Source organism: Ruditapes philippinarum, unplaced genomic scaffold (genome assembly GCF_026571515.1).
Source record: "Ruditapes philippinarum isolate M1 unplaced genomic scaffold, ASM2657151v2 ctg3486_1_1_1_1, whole genome shotgun sequence".
Lineage (NCBI taxonomy): Eukaryota > Metazoa > Mollusca > Bivalvia > Venerida > Veneridae > Ruditapes > Ruditapes philippinarum.
The window spans coordinates 83,138-104,525 of NW_026865550.1; the positions used below are offsets into that span (position 1 = coordinate 83,138).

Below are 21,388 nucleotides of genomic sequence, written 5' to 3' on the forward strand. Positions count from 1 at the left end.
CCTTCCTTTATTTAAATGAAACATTAAATTCAGTAATATCTTTATATATAATGCTTTTAGGAACTTACAATATTGATAAATCTTAATTTGAGCATCATATTTTTTATATAAAACCATAAAAAATATGTGTTACAGGATCTTTAACCCTGGTTCAAATCATTTTGTTTTTCGCGTGTTATTGTTAATATATTAATTATCTAACCCTGTAAAAAGTCAGTGGTTTGAGACATTTATAATCTTTTCTTAAAATATATCACATTTTACTTTAAAGACTGACCAATTCTTGAATGGGGTCTAATTATCAATTTTTCTTGTGACTTTTTTTTTAAAACGTGTCAAATCAATTTTTCTTGTGACTTTTTTTTTAAAACGTGTCAAACTATCAACCTTGACAAACGTTTCAAATCATAATTTTTATCTTGTCTTTATGAAAATTTTATAATCATGATATACTTCAAATCCTGACTGAGAAATTTACAATTCTGCATTCAGAAAAGTTATAATCACCTCAAAAGATCTTGCACAAACTTTGTGAATAGTGTCAAAAATTTTCAAAAGCACCCCTTAATATAATCATGTCATGCCACCTCTTAAAGTGGCCTTCAGCTTTTCTAAAGGTAAACTATGTAAGTTTTAGATACATTGTTTCATGTAATTAACGAATAAAAAGAATTAAGGTATATAACGAAATTTGTCGCCAGTAAAATACATAAGCAATAAAGAAACGAAACCTGTATTCTATTATACTCTCTATATGTAAATAAGTAAAACAGACGATTCCTTTCCCAATCTTCTAATTTTAGAACTGAACGTCAATGCCTTCTGTAAAAAGCTCTTGGCATGCTGTTTTAAAGAAGGCTTAACAGTGATAGGATGCACTCAATCTTTCTAGGCAATATTACTGACTAAATTTGAAACAGAAGAGAAGTGTTTTTTCAACAAACAAAAAAAAGGCTTAAGGCTGCTTTAAACATTGTCATAAAAAACCCAAACAGATTGTAAGTACATGTACAACAATAAATTCTTGTTACACTATTCAAACTCAGTGACTTAGAAAAAAAAGTTGTTAGTTCTGTCAATCTCTTAGGGAACATCTAACGTAAAATCTGAAATTTTTGTTTGTTTGTTTGGATTTTACGCCAATTTCAATCATAGAAAATAAATGGTCATGATCTTTTCAAACTGTCTAAAGATTCCTTTGCTATACATGTCATGACATCTTAAACATGGTGATGACTTAAAAATAAATTGTCATGTATCAATTAATGATAAACAATAAACTTTTGACAGACATTTCTATCGGTGGTTATATTCAATTTCTGAGACAGTTACTGTAAAATGCTATAAATTTACTTTGTCAAAATTTCCCGTTTTTTTTTTTTTGTCTGATGAGTGTATATTTCTATAGACAGATTATTTTTAAAACTGCGTCATCAACTTATTCTAAATCAAAAAGAGTTGCTGATTTAAAAAAGGATATTCTCAATTTTGGACTAACAAATTAATTCACGATACTTTTGCGAAATTACCAAAAATTAATCTAATGCGAATAAAACCATGTCTACAGTATCAAAAAATATTGCATCTTTCATAATTTCTACAACATCTAAATTATGCAATTAGTATAAAAAAAATTTCTGAACAAAAAGCGTACTTAATAGTTTAACATTTATAGGAAAAAATATTGAAAATTAACATGTTTAACAATTTTTTAGGAAAAATATTTGAAAATTTACAATGTTCAAAAAACGATAATTCCAATTTTTCCGTTTTTTTTTTTTTTTAGAATTTCAGAATTTTGAAGATGATAAAAAGTCACTATAGACAATCACACTGCATTTTCATGTTGCTACATGTATTTTTTTTGTGTCAAATACATTCACAGATGTATCTTTCCGCACTACACTCTCAAACCGGAGTTGGGCCCTCCGAGGATTTCGTAACGTACTTCTTGGGAGCGGCACAGTAGTATACAACTGCAGATCATTCCAAGAAGCTGTGAAGTTAAAAACAAACAAAAATTGTCATAATAATATCAGTAACTGTGCACGGTTGAACAATATCTGAATGTTCTAAAAAGACGTGTTTTTTTTCACTTTAACTTGGCTCTACCTCTGTAATTGACTTGTCCACTCCAGCGAAAAATGTTCAGATTTGAAATTAAAAGTTTGCCTATTTGCATTTAGATATCTGTGCATAATTCCCTCTGCATTGAACTCTCAGCCTACTGGTGGCCGCTGAATTTTCCCATGCGACCAATGCAGACCAAGATCATCCAGCATATCTGTACTGACTGATCAATCATGGTCTGCATTGTTTGCTTTTTCGGCTTGTATATACTTTCATTGGGTGTTGATTCAATACCAAATTTTATTGAACAAGTTGAATTTTTTTTATATTATTGGAGCCTCTGGCAAAAAATTTACTAAATTTAGTATTGAAACTACACGAATATAATATTCTATTTATCACATACCCCAAAATAAAGACTGTTTAAAGTGCAAAAGAATCATTTTTCATTGATGGCGCTTATAAAAAGTGTTACACTAACATTTAGCACGTCATTACGCTATGTTTACATAACGCAAATGACATCACGTCAAAATATATACACAGCCCTGCAATTCCATTAAATTGGCACGGGTATGTGATAATTTTGTTTTTGCCTAGATTGAAGGAAAGACAAGCGTTTTAAAATATATAGCACGGTAAGATTTAAATAACAACTGATCACTCTTCTCATATTTGGGCGGTACTGGGAAACTACCTTTATAACAAAAGCCTGGTAGAGAAATTGTAAAATAAAGCGGGAAAACCCCCAAAAAACAAAAAATTCAATATAAATTTAAAGACTGATTTTTTTCATACCAATTTGACAAGGTTCAGATTACAGGACATTCTATTACATAACTTTGTCCTGTTAATTTTCTGTAATGTAATCATGCAGCTCAATCAATTTTGGGGTTATCAAGAGGACCAAAAACAGTTTAAACAGCCATCAGTATAAAGCAAGTAAGACTTCATATCCGTGCTTGCTGGCCTGGCCCTATACTGTTGGCAAAAGCTAATCACTTCTAGTTCAAGGAGGGTAAAGGTCAAGCATACCTGTATCACAGCAAATGTTATTGCAACGCCTGCAATATACACCAAGTTTCTTTCAAACTTCCTTTCCAACTTGTCCAAACAACCCTACAAAGCATAACGCAATACATAAAATACCAACAAAATTTAACAACAAACGACAATGGGCCATGCATTGTAACATCCTTCCAACAAATTAATAATTAAAATGTATATCTTCATTTTATGAATCATACAACAAACTGGAAATTTTTAAAACTTATAACTAGCATGTTTTTTTTTGTTTTTGCTTTTTTAAGATTTTTTTTTGTTTGTTTTAATTCACTCGTACACTGTGAAGGTCACATATTAACTTGAAGCTTTATTTGTTTAATATTTCTGGCCAGGGATATAGAATGCAGGGATATGAAATGTGTTAAATGTATATAGCATAAGAAAATACTGATTTTCTTGACTGTAAGTAAAGGTCAGTTGATGGGTCATAATCATTACCCATTTGTAAGAGTAGATAACCTCTTTGCCTTTCATCTATTATTTCTCTTTTGTGAAAAACAAGTTACTTGAACATTTGAAAAAGAATAAAAGTTTATTTGTGTTGTTTGGTTTTACGGTACACCAACCCACATTTAGGTCATATGGTGCCGAAACAAGAAAGTTAATTTTGGTAACCCTCCGGTGTTACAAACTTTAAGCAATACCAAGAGGTCAAAATAACATCACCTGCTTGAGCTAAGAGATGGACAGACTCGAATTATTCAAACCCATTTAGTCACATCTTTCGATCAGGCGAGGTTAAACAATTTATGTAGTTTAGTCCGCATTGTGTTTTTTTCAAATGACACAATCAATGAAGTATACTTACATCTTTATATATATCCTTGTTGTCCAGCTTAATCGTACGGTCGCACGATGTTATGTTGGACACATTACAGCAGCTGGAGGGAACCATATTCATTTTCCACTGCTGAGCAGTCTTCCAGTCCGAAGCATTCATGATACCACAGCATTTCAACTGTAACAAAGCAACAAATCATCCATGATACCACAGCATTTCAACTGTAACAAAGCAACAAATAAAACATCCATTTTACCACAGCATTACAATAAGTAAATCATTCATTATACCCCAGCATTACAACAAGTAAATCATCCATGATACCACAGCATTACAACCAATAAATCATTCATTATACTACAGCATTACAACAAGTAAATCATTCATTATACTACAGCATTATAACAAGTAAATCATTTATGATGCCCCAGCATTACAACAAATAAATCATCCATGATACCACAGCATTACAACAAATAAATCATTCATCATACTACAGCATTACAACAAATAAAGTATCCATTATACCACAGCATTAAAACAAACAAGGAACATCGCAATGCGATGCAACCAGGTTTTCAGCAAAATATTTCACAGAAGCTTTGTCATGAAGGGGCATTTGTTTTTAATTGAACTTTTAGGAGGAATTATGGCTTTTTTAATATTCCTCAAACAAAAATGATTGAGAAATTTTATGTTGTCTATTCGCCTTTTTTTCCCAAATGTTTTAGAAAGGTAAACAGTACTTTATTTTTGCTTAATTTTTGCATTTTTGCGTCTCTTGTCATTTTCTTTTGTCAACAATATTGGCGTGTGGTGTTTTGTGCGATATCAAGAAAAGTATGTTCACAATTTTAAAAAAATACTTGAATGATGTCTTGGAAGAAACATGGGAATTTAGTGAGCGCCAGGGCACTTGATGACAAAGCTTCTGTGAAAGTTTGGTCAAAATCCATTGAGAAATGTAGGAGAAGTTGCGCACTGTAGAAATTGTTCACTATATATTCTGTATAAGGAAAAAATATACAAAGGGCCATAATTCGGTCAAATATTATCCAATCAGAAAACCCCGACAATATGTGCCAGGCACTTGAAAACAAAGCTTCTAAGAAAGTTTGGTCAAAATCGGTTGAGAAATGTAGGAGGAGTTGAGCACAGAAGAAATTGTTCTCTATATATTCTGTACATGTATAAGGAAAAAATATACAAAGGGCCATAATTCGGTCAAATATTATCCAATCACAAAACCCCGACAATATGTGCCAGGCACTTGATAACAAAGCTTCTAAGAAAGTTTGGTCAAAATCCGTTGAGAAATGTAGGAGGAGTTGCGCACAGAAGAAATTGTTCACTAATTATTCTATATAAGGAAAAAAAAACAAAGGGCCATAATTAGGTCAAATATATACCAATTGCAAAACCCTGGCAATATGTGTCAGGGCACTTGATGACAAAGCTTCTGAGAAAGTTTGGTCAAAATCCGTTGAGAAATGTAGGAGTTGCGCACAGAATAAATTGTTCACTATATATTTTATATAAGGAAAAAAAAACAAAGGGCCATAATTAGGTCAAATATTATCTAATCGCAAAACCCCGACAATATGCGCCAGGGCACTTGATGACAAAGCTTCTATGAAAGTTTGGTCAAAATCTGTTAGAAATGTAGGAGGAGTTGCGCACAGAAGAAATTGTTTACGCCCGCCCGTCCGCCGACATACCTCAATCTAATAACCAGTTTTTTCCTTCGGAAAACCTGGTTAATAAATCATCCATGATACCACAGCATTACAACAAATAAATCATCCATTATACCACCGCATTAAAACAAATAAATCATCCATTATACCACAGCATTACAACAAATAAATCATTCATTATACCACAGCATTACAACAAATAAATCATCCATTATACCACAGCATTACAACAAATAAATCATCCATTATACCACAGCATTACAACAAATAAATCATCCATTATACCACAGCATTACAACAAATAAATCATCCATTATACCACAGAATAACAACAAATTAATCATCCATTATACCACAGCATTACAATAAGTAAATCATCCATTATACCACAGCATTACAATAAGTAAATCATCCATTATACCACAGCATTTCAATTAGTAAATCATCCATTATACCACAGCATTACAACAAATTAATCATACATTATACCACAGCATAACAACAAATAAATCATATATTATACCACAGCATTACAACAAATAAATCATACATTTTACCACATCATTACAACAAATAAATCATTCATTATACCACAGCATTACAAAAAGTAAATCATCCATGATACCACAGCATTTCAACTTATAGATTACTTCATGTCAACAAATGAATGGAAATCTAAATACTGAGTACATTATAAAGATTTTATCAAATGAATGTAACAAAAACTTTTCTGTAATTTTAAACTTGATCATGAGTCTGAGAACAGAATTAATGCAAGTATAAACATGAATGTATTTATTTATAATTGCAACATTATATAAACTTCAATAATCTTTTCTACTTCTTCAATCCACATTTTGAGCATTTTTCAATGTATAATCTTCAACCACATTGAGGCACCAGATTCTTACCATGAAACTTGTGCACACCACAGTCAACTGGCACATCTAAGGTTCCCTACAAACAATAAATGATTTTGTCCATATTGAACAAGTTCTTGTATTTGTAATTGAAGCATTAAGGGTGGGAGGGGGTAAATAAGACATACCTCAGATTGAAGATAATCTATTTGATCTTTCTCCGTTGAAGAGTCATTTCCATATTTGTTGACTGCATTCTCCAAACCATCATTCACTGCCTTATGCAACTGAAATATATCAAGTCCATGTTGTTATATGCCAATGGCTTTTTTGGGTGGCCCTATACTGCCTATGGGCATAAGAAATTTTTTTTACTCACAACTCAGGACCAAAACACCATTTTTGGGGAAGGGGCCTCAGCCTTTTTCTTCGGGAAAATATACGCGATTTTGGCATACTTTTGGAAAAGGGGTCTCAAATTGAACACAAAATTTTAACAAGTTCTTCAAAATAGAAAAGCAAAAAGCACTGGGAAATACTTATAAGGCAGTAAAAGACCTAAATTCAACACCATCATTTAATTTTGTGTTTAATTCTATGGGAAATTTCAAAAGACTGTGAAATTTTGAGGACCAAACTGGGGGAAAAAAAGGCTAGTTTGGTTGGGAAAGCAGCCTTTATTTGCCTCTACAAAGAATGGTTTTTTGGCCCTGCAACTGTTTAATGCAAATCAAGGACCGCTGCCCAAGTCACTTGTTATTAAGACCCTGTATTATCACTTTGTAATTTATTTATCATTTATACTCGATCCCCAATTTTCACCAACCTCTTTTCTAAAGACATATCCGCACACACCGGCTGTAACTTCTGCCGTCAGTACAATCAGTAACAGAGAAAAAAACTGAAACAGAAATATCACTTTCATTGATTATCACTTATTATCACTATCATTTATTATCATCACTGTTTCATAAATTTATAGATAATTAATACAAAATAACAGAATATTAAATGTTATCACATGACCTCCCTTTTTCCCATTTAATTTTACCATTATGTAAGTGATGAATTTCTTTATACTACATGTACATGTTATGATGTATACCGTACACAGTTTTTAAAGTTCAGATTAAAAGTTGAACAACAGTAATAAAATGTAAACACTTCTCTTGAAAATTTGATGTCACTGCTTGGACCTTTCCCTTACTGACCCCAACAACTACAGGATTATTTTAAACCATAAGGGCTATCATTCTATGAAGTCTGAAGGCTTCAGATCATACAGTACCTTAGAATTTGATCTTAAGCAATCATTGACAGCGAGACATAGAATAATTTTAGTCTTTACAAAAAAAAAAACGGTACTGCTGTCATCAGTAATTACTTACCACAGCCAGTATGCATTTGTTCTCCTTGCAGGCTCCCACACATCCAACGCAACCGAGAATAAACAGAAACACGCCAACGATGATGACAATTCCAGCAGGTACTAGTGTTAGGCTTGCTGTTGTCAGCTCACTGAAGTGGTTGTAAGTGTGATACACCCAGGCACCGAGGAAAATGAGGGCTGCTGCAGCTCCCTAAAAAATACAGATTTCTTTTTTAAAATAATCACATTCTTGCTGCTTATAAAACAGGATTTTATGTTTTGAACATCCCAATTAGAAATTTAGATAAGGCAATTATCGCTGACATGCTGTTAAAATTAAATGCGATGTCCAGACGTCGCAGAGAATGTCAAGCAAGGTGTCATTTTCAAAGTGTTATATCTTTTAATGTTTGTTTGTTTGATTGGGTTTTACGTCACATCGACACAGTATAGGCCATATTGCGAAGTTCCAGCTTTACTGGTGTAGGAAGACCTCAGGTGCCCTTCCGTGCATTATTTCAGGCACAAACGGGCACCTGAGTAGACCCACCGATGTTCCGTAAGCTATCTGGATAGCTTCCTCACATGAAAGAATCCAAAGTTTGTCGGGATTCGAACCCACAGCGGTGAGGGGCATCTTTTTATGTGAAAACACATGGATGATAAAATAACATGCGCAGCATATTGCCAAGCATTTATTATTGGACTAAGTTCTACTACTAGTTCTTCAGTTAGTAGTTACCTTTCTAAATAAATATGTATTTTCAACGTTTCATCAATTTATATTTTCTAATAATAACAACATATATTTTGCAAAAATACAACCATAAATAACATGGAAGGTAAATAGATGTGTTTCAACTTTCCTGACAGATTAATTTCATTCCGGGTCGAATAGAATTAAGGGCGAAAGCCCGAGGTCTAATTGTTTACGTTCGAAACGACTGAATGAAGGGGAAATATAAGCTGGTAATTTAATAAACTTACCCAGAAAATAAATCCAATCACAGTTAAAAATATCTTCGAGGTTGTACTTCCACAAGAAGCCATAGTTCTTACTTTTTTTGACAATTGTTTCTCTTTGACTTTATTATGACGAATATATGCTAATTATCACGTGAGGTAAAAGTCTTCACCATACCATTTGACTTATGTTCGTACAAATCCGTACAATCGTATAGACTCGAGATAATTTTGGATGGGAGATGATTTGACACACAGACATATAATATATACAATCTCCATGTTTGACAGTATGAAAAAAAAAGTTTGTAATATGGGTCAAACCGTTCACGCCGAATTAATTACGCTACACTTTTCAAATATTATGATAATGGATATTCTACGATTCCGTCTGTTTTATAAATCTGGACCATGATATAAATTTACCCATGGCAATTATAAGTTATAACACGGACTTAAATTGACAAGTCCTTGTTTATAATAACGATCTAAATAGCAAAAACGCTTTGCCCATGTATGCATGTATATACAGCGATCCATTTTTTAAATTGCGTTTGTATAAATCAACAATTACTTACCATAAAAACTTATGCGTTAATATTCATTAATTTTTCTTTTTGCATAGTCATGCCTTAATGGATATTAATTACAAGCCTTATAACGTCAGCATAAGGTATTCAAATAATTATAAGCATTCACTCTTTAAAAGACTAATTCAAATTAGATGTATTCAAACTTGTAATCATATGCAACTTAAATTTATTTTACTACAATAAACTTAACGTACAGAGCTTCATGTATATCTAATAAAAATCTCTGCTTCAATACATTACGTAATCACTTTACGTAAAGCGACTTTAAACTATTAATTTGTGCAACATAAAATATTTTGAATTAATCGATCAATTTAGTAAAAATGTATATAATAGCTAGGGTATAATTAAAAATACATTAAATTGCTGCATATGTATCATATAAATTAATTTATTTCTTTTTCATTTGAATCATATCAGATAAATTTATATATTTCCTTATGATTTGTGTCATTTTAAGTTTTTATAGTGATTGAAACATTTGCATTAACTGAGTTTTTCTTGTAGCTGGGACAAAAAAAAAGCAAAAAAAACAAAACAAAACAAAAAAAACCCAACAACAAGGTGATAGTCAAGATGTATTTGCTGATTTTGTGCTACATTTCAGAAAAAAGTGGTATTAAAACCATTGTTAAGAACCATAAAAATGACTAAAAATCTAAATTTACAATGACATATTTTCCCAAAAAATCAAATCTTTCTGAAAAAAAAAACAATGCACAGATATATTTAAAATATTTGCAAATTAACAATACAATTCAAACGAGAAAAATAACTTTGTCCGGATTTGAACGCAAAGTAAACACAAATTTAACCGAGTGTAGTAGAATTTCATACATTCGACACTATGTGTTAAAATTACTACCTATATTGCTGCTAGTTTAAATGTTCGTAAATAATTCCTCAACTGTAAGTGGATGTCTTCCTTTCTTATAAATAGCATACATGTCTATAATATGCGGCATCTTAGAAACGCATCAAACAATTTAAATGACACATCTAACCAGTCACTATATCTACTTCATGCATCTACATCGACTGTGTCATCATCAGTGTTAATCGTTGATTTGGACACTACAGTTTCATAATAGTATGTTTCTTCGTTCAAAACATCACGAGGATTGTTCAATACTCTCACCCCACTGTTGTCTTTATCTTTCGCGGCTTCCGTTTTTGCAGCAACATTTGGCAAAGCTTTATCTCTTTTCTTTTTATTTCCTACTTTAACCATGTGCTCTGACTTCAGTTTTTTACAGCTTTCAAATAGCTCGTTTTGTTTTATTTTCAATGCCATTGCCCTTTCACTGAAACGTGTTGTCTGTAAATCAAATTTTGTTAAATTTGTTTCGGATCTTCTTGATAGATTATAATCTGAAGCAAACATGCTTTCTTCAATTAAGTCATCAAAAGCATGTTTCATTTCTTTCGAATAAAACATTGGTGAACTGGATCGCGGAGACATGCTTTTATCAGTTATAGAACTATACCGTTCGTCAACAAATTCAAAGTTTGTTACCTCCTTTAAAGGGTAAAGAAATCTTTCTAGCAAGCCTTGAATATCATTGTCTTCATTTCTAAATGGATTTTGTGATTTCTGTTTCTCTGGGTATATTTCACCAATAGCGATAGACATAGAATCATTTGGTACTGTCTGAATATGCGGCGGATAAGGAACAAGATATGTATACATTTTTCGTCTACTTGCAAGTTTGGTTTTGTCTCCGCTGGTGTTTTTCACAAGGTAGAAGCCCTTTTTAAGACGTTCCACGTATATTTTCTCAATAACCCCATCAATGGAAAACTTTAAACGACATGGATAACCTATGTTTGATGATAAAGAGTGATCTCTTGACGCCCCTTCTTTTCTGAATTGAACATTTATCTCCTGAACACTATAAGAGACAGTTTCATCTTCAAGTTTGTTTATTTGTATCACATTGGCCGTATTTGTAGAACTTTTACACACATTGTTTTTTCGCTCTCTAGATCTACTTCTATCAGGAGCTTGAATATCTACACATTTTTCTTCTATTTCATTGGCACTATTAATAGTTTTCTTGTTTGGTGTATTGGGCTCACTATCAGATGTCTTACCTGAAACATTTGTGTCTGAAATTTGCTTGATCAGTTCAACTGGAACAAGATCCAATGTATACATCAGTTTGTGAACTTTATTATCTGATTCTTTTAATAGTTTCTTTAAATTTGACCCAAGGCTTTTACGATGCATTTGTTTTGTGAATCTATCTATCGAGCATTTTCGTTTTCTTTTGTAATCATCAACGACCGTGCGTTTTGGTTTTGGGGCCGGGAGGGTTTTTCGTTTTTTGCTACTTTTATCTTCCCTTCTTTTTACAATGACAGTCTGGTCTCCTATTTTAATATAGACCAGTTTACTACTATCTTCCTTCTCGCTACATGTTACTAAATTGTGCTCACCGTCTGATGAACGGACTGAAAGCGATGTAGATTGGTCTGATTTCTCAATTTTACAGTTAGGCAAAGACATTGAAGGCATTGGTGCGATGAATAACTGCTGATTAGCGGAACTAGGTTTGTGTGCGTGTGGATTCACTATGCGTATTGTTCTACTTGTTTGCACAGGGGTGACATTCTGGTAGACATTTTCCTGAACACTAGATTCAGGGAGGCTGCTTGAATTACCAGTATCTGTATTGATTGCCACAATTTTCTTAGCGATGTTTAAATTAATATTTTTCACATCAGGTACACCAGTTGCGTGTTCTGTAATTAGAGGATTTCCATATATTGCCCTTCCATAAAGTTGTACCGGAAAGCTTGCTGAACGTTTTACCTTTTCATAAGAATGCCGACTCGTGACAGAATTGTTTTTACCCTCGTCTCGTTTGGCTTCAAGAAGTTCTTTCACTGTAATTTTATTACTGTATGCTGTCTGTTGAATCAAAGGTCCTGTTTTAAGTTGTTTTATATGATTAGAACTCTTATTGTCCACGACAGAGCTAGCAAATTCGAGCTGTCTATCGGAAATGTCAACGTTTGAATAAGATATTGTAGTTGCTTTTTTATTTGTGCCAGAGGACACTGGTGGACTTTTCAATACTGACTGACTAAATACTGTATTTACTGGCATATTTACACTAACAGCGGTTTCAGTCTTTGTTTGCATTATAGATGGTTGTACTTGTACGGGTTTAGTATTGTCGTTGATGCTTGCACTTCTAGCGCAGTCAGTATGCTTGTTTAATTTTGCAAGTTCATTACTGTTAACAACATAGAACACCTTCTTAGACGTTGACCCGTTATTTTTAACAACTTTAGTTGCCGAGACTTCCCCCTGATTCCCTGGTGTTTCTACTATTGATGATCTTGATTTTTCTAGAGGCAAATAATCTAAGCGTTGCAGTCGAACTACTGGCTGTTTAAGACTGATGTTCCAGTGGGACTGGTCGATAAATTTGTGGTCCTTTACAAGTTTATCTTTATTTTCCATACATAATAAATCATGTTTTTCTTTGGTGTTTGAACTATCGGTTTTAACTTTCATGTCATTATTCAATGTCGGTTCATGATCATTTGAATTCACATTAGTAGCTTTTGTCATTAACTCTTCATTAGGTTGAATTCCATGGATATTATTGACAATTTCATTAGTGCTCTTTAGAAATTCATTCTTGTTGTCAGGGCTTTGCTCAAACCTGCGTCTTACATCGTTGACTAGATTATTTTCTAAATAGCATTTACTCCTAAGGTATTTGCGTTCCTTATCAGAGAGCTTTAGCAAGTGGTGATCCTTAACCTCGGATAGTTTTTCAGATTCAACTTTATTTATTATGTCACATTTGTCATCAAAAACCTTTTCGAAGGATGTAGAACCTGCCAAATCGTGTCTCATATATCGCGATTCTATGTCTTGAAAAACTTTTGAGTTTTTTGGAAATGGTTTTGATTCTGTTTCTTCTTGTTTATCAGCTGTCTTTTTATAAGCACACTTATTTGTTATTACATAGCTTTTCTTGACCATTTCCATATTCCCAGTTTTCAGTTCAACAATATACCTTTCTGAAGTATCTGTATATGTTCTTTTTCGAGATTGAGCATTAACAGTGTGTTCAGTAATATCTTCTTTGCTTTTATGAACCATAATGTCTTCTGGATTTACATAAATACTAGATTCGGTGGTATTTGCATTTAATTCAACTTCTGCCGATTTAACACCTGTTAAATGTATATCTGTAAATGATCGGCTCGGTTGAACATCTTTTGTTGCATTAGAAGGAGATATTCCTTCAAAACATTCATTGGTTGAAGGGAAGTTCTCAGTTGTATATTGTAATACATTAGACACTGACAGTTTATTTGGAATGTCAGAGCGTTCACATACTGTACTGCAACTTTCAGTTTCAAGTAACGATACATCTACTGATCTAATCACCTCTTTCTGCTCTAATCGATCTTGCTTAACCTCACCATTAGTTTTGACTTCTGAATTAGTATTACTTTTCATGGAATCATTAGCGTTTCTTTCAAACATACTCTCTCCGGTGCTGGTGTCATTCGGTTCGGTATCTTTTTGCGTATTTCTTACCCTACTGTTATTGTTTTGGTCACTATAGCACAAATTTAAGGTCTGAACACTTTCATTTGAGTTTGATATCAATCTTAGACCATCCTGAACTATTTTAGTTGATCTTTTATCTGCAATCTGAGCGTCTGTCACACTATTGCTTGCAATAGGTACATTCTTAGGAAGTTGGAAAAATGTGTTGTTGAGAACTGGAATTCGCTGAATATGTGCTCCCGCTAAAGTTTGCTGTGGTATCGAAATTTGGGGACGCGGCAACAAAATGGCGCTATTGTAATTACATGGTATCATAGGTTGTTTATTTCTATATCCAGATCGTTTCTCTTTGAATCTTCTAGTCGCTGAAATACATTTTTTTCCTGTAAGTCTTTCATTACTGTTGCTTGTGTGTTTCTTACCTGTTATTTTTGACTGACACGATACTGTATCATTTGGCATGGGACAGGTTGATACTTTACTACAAAGATCTGTATTTTTCACCACGCTTGTTGGTCTTGTGACTCGAAAGATCCCTGATGCAAAGTCTGCATTATTCATATCTTCTGGTCTTGTAATTTGGAATACTTCTGAAGTTGGTTTAAAGATTTTTTCGTCAGGACTAGAAATTTGAAAACTGGCATCGCCTTGCGCTTTGTCTTGTTGTGCTTCAGGACCTAACGGATAAAATGAAAGATAAATGTATTACAATGTCTTCTGTTGCTAAAATTCTCAAAGGTCTCTACTTAGAAATTGGTGGTATGAATATTTTTTTCTTATATTCCTATAAAATATACATGTAAGTCAAATATTTTTAAGAATTTTTAAGTCAGCGACAACAAATTCAGGAATTTTGTCACCATCTTAAATATGAATTGCGTACTTTTAGATTAGTTTTTCTAATAGAATACACTTCTGTCCCGGTCATTTAATTTTTTCTTTGCACATGACAAAATTACACTGTTTTTAGGTGTCTGTTTTAAAAATTGTATATAACATCTTTAACACCAAGTTTGATTGTTTTACTAGCAATTTGGATCAGTTACGCATGTTTTCAAACTTTAACAGGCATTTTTGCTGTTGTACAACAACAACAACAACAAAAACATAACGACACCAACATCAAATAGCACATTTTTTCTCAGCACATTTATTATAAAAATCTTTGTACAAATATGCTCCAATGGCTACGGAATTCTAATCGGAATATCTCGGCGGTTATCAATAATTATCCGAAGACTGACGGAAAGGGCCGAAAAATTGCGATTGTACAGAATTTTATTAATTTTACCATATATTTTACCATGATTATAAGTTATTATTTCAATTTCTTGACAAAGTTTACAGCACAGCACATACAAGTGACTGCCCTAAGATAACAATTATTTTTTACCTTGAACTTTGAACCATGCAAATTTTGCTAATATACGTATTATGTGCAAAAGGGTCTTGTGTATCGAATACTTGACTTTTTAGTTCTCTGTGGTGCAATACTATAACCACCACCATCACCACTACTACCACAGCAGCAAAAATTCTACCCGTACAGCGAAACCTTTGCAGAGCGACCAACTTTAGAGCAATTACCTCTTTACAACAACCACTTGAGAACAACACATCTCAGCAAGAACCAAAATCTGTATATCTGCTGTTCTGAACATGTTGTGTTGCACTCATCTTGTTAAAGGACTATTTCTGTTTATATGATAAAATATATGTGGCTAACACGCATTCAGCATGTACAGAAGTTAGCAGTTCCTTGCGAAAGTGAAGATAAATTTAGTACTGGTAAAACTGTTTGACAGCCTGCTCAGGAATGATGCGGTGGCTGAACTGTGCTTACTGTCGTGACCCGGAAGGTAAACAGTTAACTGCCACCAACTACATACTTACAGCGTCTGATGCAAATAAAAAATATGAATGCGTGTTAGACACATATATTTTATCATATAAACAGAAATTAGGACAATTTCTGTTTATATGATAAATATAAGTGAAAAGTTATGGACATGACAAGCAATTGTCATCACATGACATCGCGATCAATTGACATGACGGGCAATTGACATGACAAGAAACTTACATGACGAGTAATTACTGTTATTGATACGACGAACAATATTAATATGAACTAATTGAGATTGTAAGAGGAGTTAAACATGAGTTAATGTTCATGTTTTGTTATCTAGAGTGTCCGATTTACTTTAAAGAAGCGATTGAATCTCAACCCTTACGATGCTCTTGAAGTTATTTTTAATTAAACTTCAATTTTAACAGTCTGTGTATAAGTAAAAATATCATTTTAGAAACTCCGGTTTGCGCCAAGAAGACACATTAATGACATATAGCTTGACAGTTGATTATTTTCCATTCATATACAAGATAAGGGAATCATTAACTTGACTGAAAGTGTGTCAGAAGGGTCCTTTGTACGAGGGGCATATTTTGATTAATGGCAACAACTCAATTAAAGGGTAAACATTGTAAATCTATATCATATGAACTATTTTTTATAAAAATTATCAACAGTTAAATTATATTGTTTCCATTATTAAATGGTTGATTCCCGAAAAAGTTGTAACATAAAATGTCTCTGTTATTTAACATACATGAATAATGTACGTAAACAGAATAAAAAGTTCCGGAACAAAAAAAATATTTTGCTATTTCAAGTAGTGTTTTATCGGTTTAGCAATGATTTTGTGCACGCGCCATTCGCTTTAAGGCAATTTATTGCCATTCCTATTTCATACAAACATTTTGGAAGTATTCTTTTTAAAAATCCAAACAATAATTTTTGCATTAGAAATACAACTTTATACACTTTAAACCGTGATTTGCACGTGAAAGTACATGCATAATATACCGTAGGAAAGATTATTGATTATTCTAACCAACAGTCTATTTGTGCACGATTTGCACGTGCAATAAAATTTTAGCAGGTCATTTAAATACATGTGGTTTTGTATAATGATTGTAAACTTGGCTGAGTTGCATTGTGATTTGAGAGAGGAGCTAAATTCGTTTTATTTCAATTTTTCGATGCGAATAAGTTTGGCCAAGAATTACTTTCTTCATTTTTACACGATGACAAGACGGGCAAATGAAAAAGAATCGTTTGGCGACAGTTTTAATATTTCTTTCGCATATTTAAGAAGGATATCTGCTATATTTTCTTAATAAAATTCGCCTTGGATTTTTTAAGTACGTCATTGTTTGTGGGAGAAAAGAGAAAGAAGTACCAGTTTACAGAGAACTTAAATACGGCGTTTATTATATACATATAAATGAAATATTGAGAAATATTGATGAAATAAAATACGTTTTTTTCAGATTCCGTATTTTCACTGTAGAAAATTTATTTTTCACTGCAGTGAAACATATTTTCCGTATTTTCACTGGTGTCTTGCCGGACTACTTTCTGCTATATACAGCCAATATACAGTGTTTAGGGGAAAGTCATTCAAATTCTGATGTCAAATAAGAGAGATAAAATCCAAGTTTTTCTACATAAACAGGATTCATTTTTATATTGTGGTATGAAAATTATCATATTTCATTCGTGGCTACCACCACTCATGAAATATTTATTTTCATACAAATCGATGAAAATAAATACTGTATTTATAGAAAAAAAACTTGAATGTCCTCCCGTAACCGCAGGAGCACATCTTGCATTACAATACTGTTATATTCTTCACAAAGACTTTAAAATATCAATAAAAAAAAAAATTCTTGATAAAAACACACGCACCTAAAACCACCTAGAAAAAAATCTGATGTCATACGTAAATTATCAGAGTTGTTTTCGGGGTCATTTCAAGTCAACAAAATCTCAGACCATATCACCTTATCAATATTTATGTAAACTGCTTGAAAAACTTAGCAAAATAAAATTTAACAATTAAGAAAACTCACTGGACATGTCCGAGCTTGCTCTTTTCACTGGAGCCCTGCTCACTTCCGGCTGATCATCGTTCAATGAGTCCATGTCTGAAATTGATATAACAACAAAGTACTACTACCTATGATCAAAATCAACAACAACCCCGTCCCCCTAAAAAACCAGCAACATCACCCCACCCTCCCCCTTAAAAAAACAAAACAGTAATAATATCAATACTGGTTGGAGAGATAACTTCGACACTAAATCACATATTTTTTTCATTTGCAATATCTTAATGGCCTTCCTGTATATATCTTAAATATTGAACCACCTAAACAAAGTTCACTTCAAAGACATTACATTACTCTACAAAAATTATGTATGAAAATGGAAACTGGTACTTCTTTAAGGTCCTGAATGAGGTATACAAAACATGGTCTTTTACCTTTCAACAGTAGATAAAGTCAACAATTTAATTTTTAAGTAAAAAACTACTGGAAAGCAGCATCAATAATTCATTTTTAAGTCTTTTATGTTTTATCTATGTTTTGTTGATATAAAAACAAGTTTTCAAAAAAATCGTTTCCTAGTCAGCGGCCTGTGGTCAATACAATTCTAACTACCTTATTGTAATTTAGTGAAAAGAGCGTTTTGAAGCAGTTTTTGCCAAAGAAAAGTTTTGGTTATTTGAAAACAGCATTTAAATAAGTACAACGATTTATATTGTTTGAAGTTTTGCCTGTTATTTAAAGTTACATAAGAGAACTTGCGTCTTTCAAAAATAAGCAACACCTGGGGAATTCTAGTTTGAATGTCCATGCGCAATAACTAAGACCCCATTTTATGGTAATTAATACTTCGGAAAATGTTTTTGCAGACAACACGGAAAAGGTTGGGAAGTTCTGTTTGTCTGATAAAACCATCTTAATATTGCTTTATTGTACTGAATTATATTCAAAATGAAAAAGGGCTGGAAAACTGCTAAAAGATGAAAAAAGGTGTTGCGTTTCAGGCCTATATTCAAATTAAAAAGTAAAATGAAAATGCAACATTAAACATATGGCAATGCTGGACAGGTACCTAACTTTGTCCTGTCAAAGTTTTGTACCCCTCGGCTCCGTAGACTGATTTTTATTGTATTTGTTAAAAAAGTGCGATTTGTGAACGGAAACTGCTAGGAAACCAGTACATTTTGATAAATTTACATTAATCTTTATTTAACCTGTGATAAATACGACATTTTCTTTAGTGCAGTAGATTGATTTACAGTACATTTTAAAAAAATATCAAAATAGATCTTATTCACAAAAAAATAAACAACATGTCTAAAGAGCACAATTTAATTCAAAGTAATTACTGCAGTATAGTGAAACTATCTAGGATTTTTTTTATCTACAGCATATACATATATAATTAAATTTAAAAAGGATAAAAAAGCGAAGAAATAAATTTACCATTCATATTTGTCTATCAATATCCTCCATTTTGCCGTTAACGTAAATGACGTCATCAAAATAGTTCTACACGCGAAATGACGTCATAATATTTAAAGCGTATGTCACATTTTCCGTCCTTTTTCTACACGTGCAAAACAATATGCAATGGCGTTTTAAAAACTTTTTCATCGATGCAGCGCAAATTTGAATATACCAACCCATTTACATGTTGCAAAATAAGTTTATGAGACGTTTAAGAAACGAAAGCAATTTTATTTATTTATTCATTTTTCATGTTTAAGTGTGTCATGGAAATAGTAGTTTTATTATAGATATTGTTTATAATAATTTGCATCATATTAACATCATTCAATTGTGCTTTTAAAACTTGTTGTTAAAGACAAGGATAGAATAAAAACTTGATTTCAGAAAAAGAATACTATAAATAATAAGTCTGCAAATTTTCTGCCGCCAAATAATAATATTAAACGAATGATAACAAAATTTAAATCGCTAAATCACCGATTTCTACAAATCAGTAAGCGCGGCCATGTTTGTGTATTGGCCGTATAAAACAGGTGCGCGTGATGTCATTTCCCCACATCTTTAGATTCATGATAAATCTAGTTGAATCGTAAGGAAATATTAATATAATAAAGTATTGACCAGACAATTTAATTTTCACAGGAGGTGTAGAGGAAATTTTTTTATGGTTCAAAATACGTAACAATATCAAAAAAAAAAAAAAATAAAAAATAAAGAAACGTACGGCTAGCCAAAAGTTCTAGCCGTACGTGAGTCACGAACGACTAGCCAGGACGCACTGTATTGTCTAGCCGTACGGCACATTTCAAAATTAATTATATGGAAGTCGAACGTTATAAAATTGTTGATTTTCATGCTTATCATTTGTTGTTTTACTTGTATGAATTATTAAATCATTTTTGTTAATTTTAAGCACTTGGATCGAATAAAAATGATTGGAGTGGAATAAATAAATAAAAAGAGCATTGAATGGAAAAAAAACGGTGAAATGCAAAAATAATTATATAATTTTCAAAACAGTAGATAAATGTCGCAATCAATTAATTAGCCTTAATTAAAACATATCCAGGGACTGACAACAGAATTTTAGAATGCCTTTCACGGAACATGCAAACTTTCCTTGATGGACAAACTTCTATACAGTACCGTCGGTAATTGTCGCAATTATCAAGAGCCTAACAACAATCATTTTCTGTGTTTGTTGTTGTTTTTTTTCATATAAAAGGTGTCGAAAATTAAACTTAATGAAACAAAAAGGATTATTATCAAAATTTTGTAAACTATTTCAATTGGTGTAAATGCAAGCAAAGGCTATTTTTTCTCGACGGTGACAAAAATCGATATATATAGCGATCAAGGCGATTAATCTCTAAAAAGTTAACATCCAAAGACAATTAATGCTGTTTCTTGGTTAAAATCCTCGCTTAAAGTCATAAAATAACATATGCATTTTCGACTTCCATAAATTTTTTTAAAAGTGCCGCATGGCTAGCCAATACAGCGTGTCCTTGCTAGTCGTACGTGACTCACGTACGGCTAAAACTTTTGGCTGACTTTCAAATTTAAAGGTGTAAACATATGTTATAATTGATGTACACATTTCAAAAATATAAGCAACACTTTTGAAAAGTAAATTGTTAACATGTCTGTCAACGTATGATGCTGCGCCAGTCAGTCAGTCAGTTTAAGTTTGTTTATACTCGGCGCCGGTTAAACCATCTGTCCGAGAATATAGCATCCGTGCCGGTCCACTAGGGTAGTCACATCGGGGACGTCTTTTTCAAGCTGAATCTTCCTGAAGTCCTATTCTTCGTTCGTTGGTGGTAGAGGAGTACGACAATACTGGCCAGGCATCAAGCTCCATACTGGACGATAACAAAAACGGCTCTCGTTAGCGCCAACCCTCCAGAGTTAGTCACGACAGGTCAACCAATCACCTCTGGTACTTAAGATGACTTGACCTTGACCTGCCGTGTGCCTTCTCCGCGACGTGCACGCCTCTGGAGGGTTTTGGAGAAGTGATGCTGCGCATCGTAATCGTAGCCTTATATTAACTGCAGGCAAATTATTTTTATTGGCTGCT

General features: G+C 32.8%; 2 protein-coding genes across 2 annotated transcripts; both read right to left on the reverse strand.

The window, feature by feature from the left end:
- Positions 1-1,761: 1,761 nt before the first annotated feature.
- LOC132729509 (tetraspanin-3-like) lies at positions 1,762-8,990 on the reverse strand. The gene is made up of 7 exons (XM_060715283.1): positions 8,830-8,990; positions 7,862-8,053; positions 7,300-7,374; positions 6,662-6,760; positions 3,944-4,093; positions 3,106-3,189; positions 1,762-1,996 (listed from the first exon to the last, which is right to left on the reverse strand). The coding sequence occupies exons 1-7, from the start codon at positions 8,890-8,892 to the stop codon at positions 1,901-1,903; spliced, it is 759 nt and encodes a 252-aa protein (XP_060571266.1). The 5' UTR covers positions 8,893-8,990; the 3' UTR covers positions 1,762-1,900.
- A 980-nt stretch (positions 8,991-9,970) lies between these two features.
- On the reverse strand, positions 9,971-17,932 carry LOC132729504 (uncharacterized). The gene is made up of 2 exons (XM_060715277.1): positions 17,857-17,932; positions 9,971-14,615 (listed from the first exon to the last, which is right to left on the reverse strand). The coding sequence occupies exons 1-2, from the start codon at positions 17,927-17,929 to the stop codon at positions 10,420-10,422; spliced, it is 4,269 nt and encodes a 1,422-aa protein (XP_060571260.1). The 5' UTR covers positions 17,930-17,932; the 3' UTR covers positions 9,971-10,419.
- Positions 17,933-21,388: the final 3,456 nt, after the last annotated feature.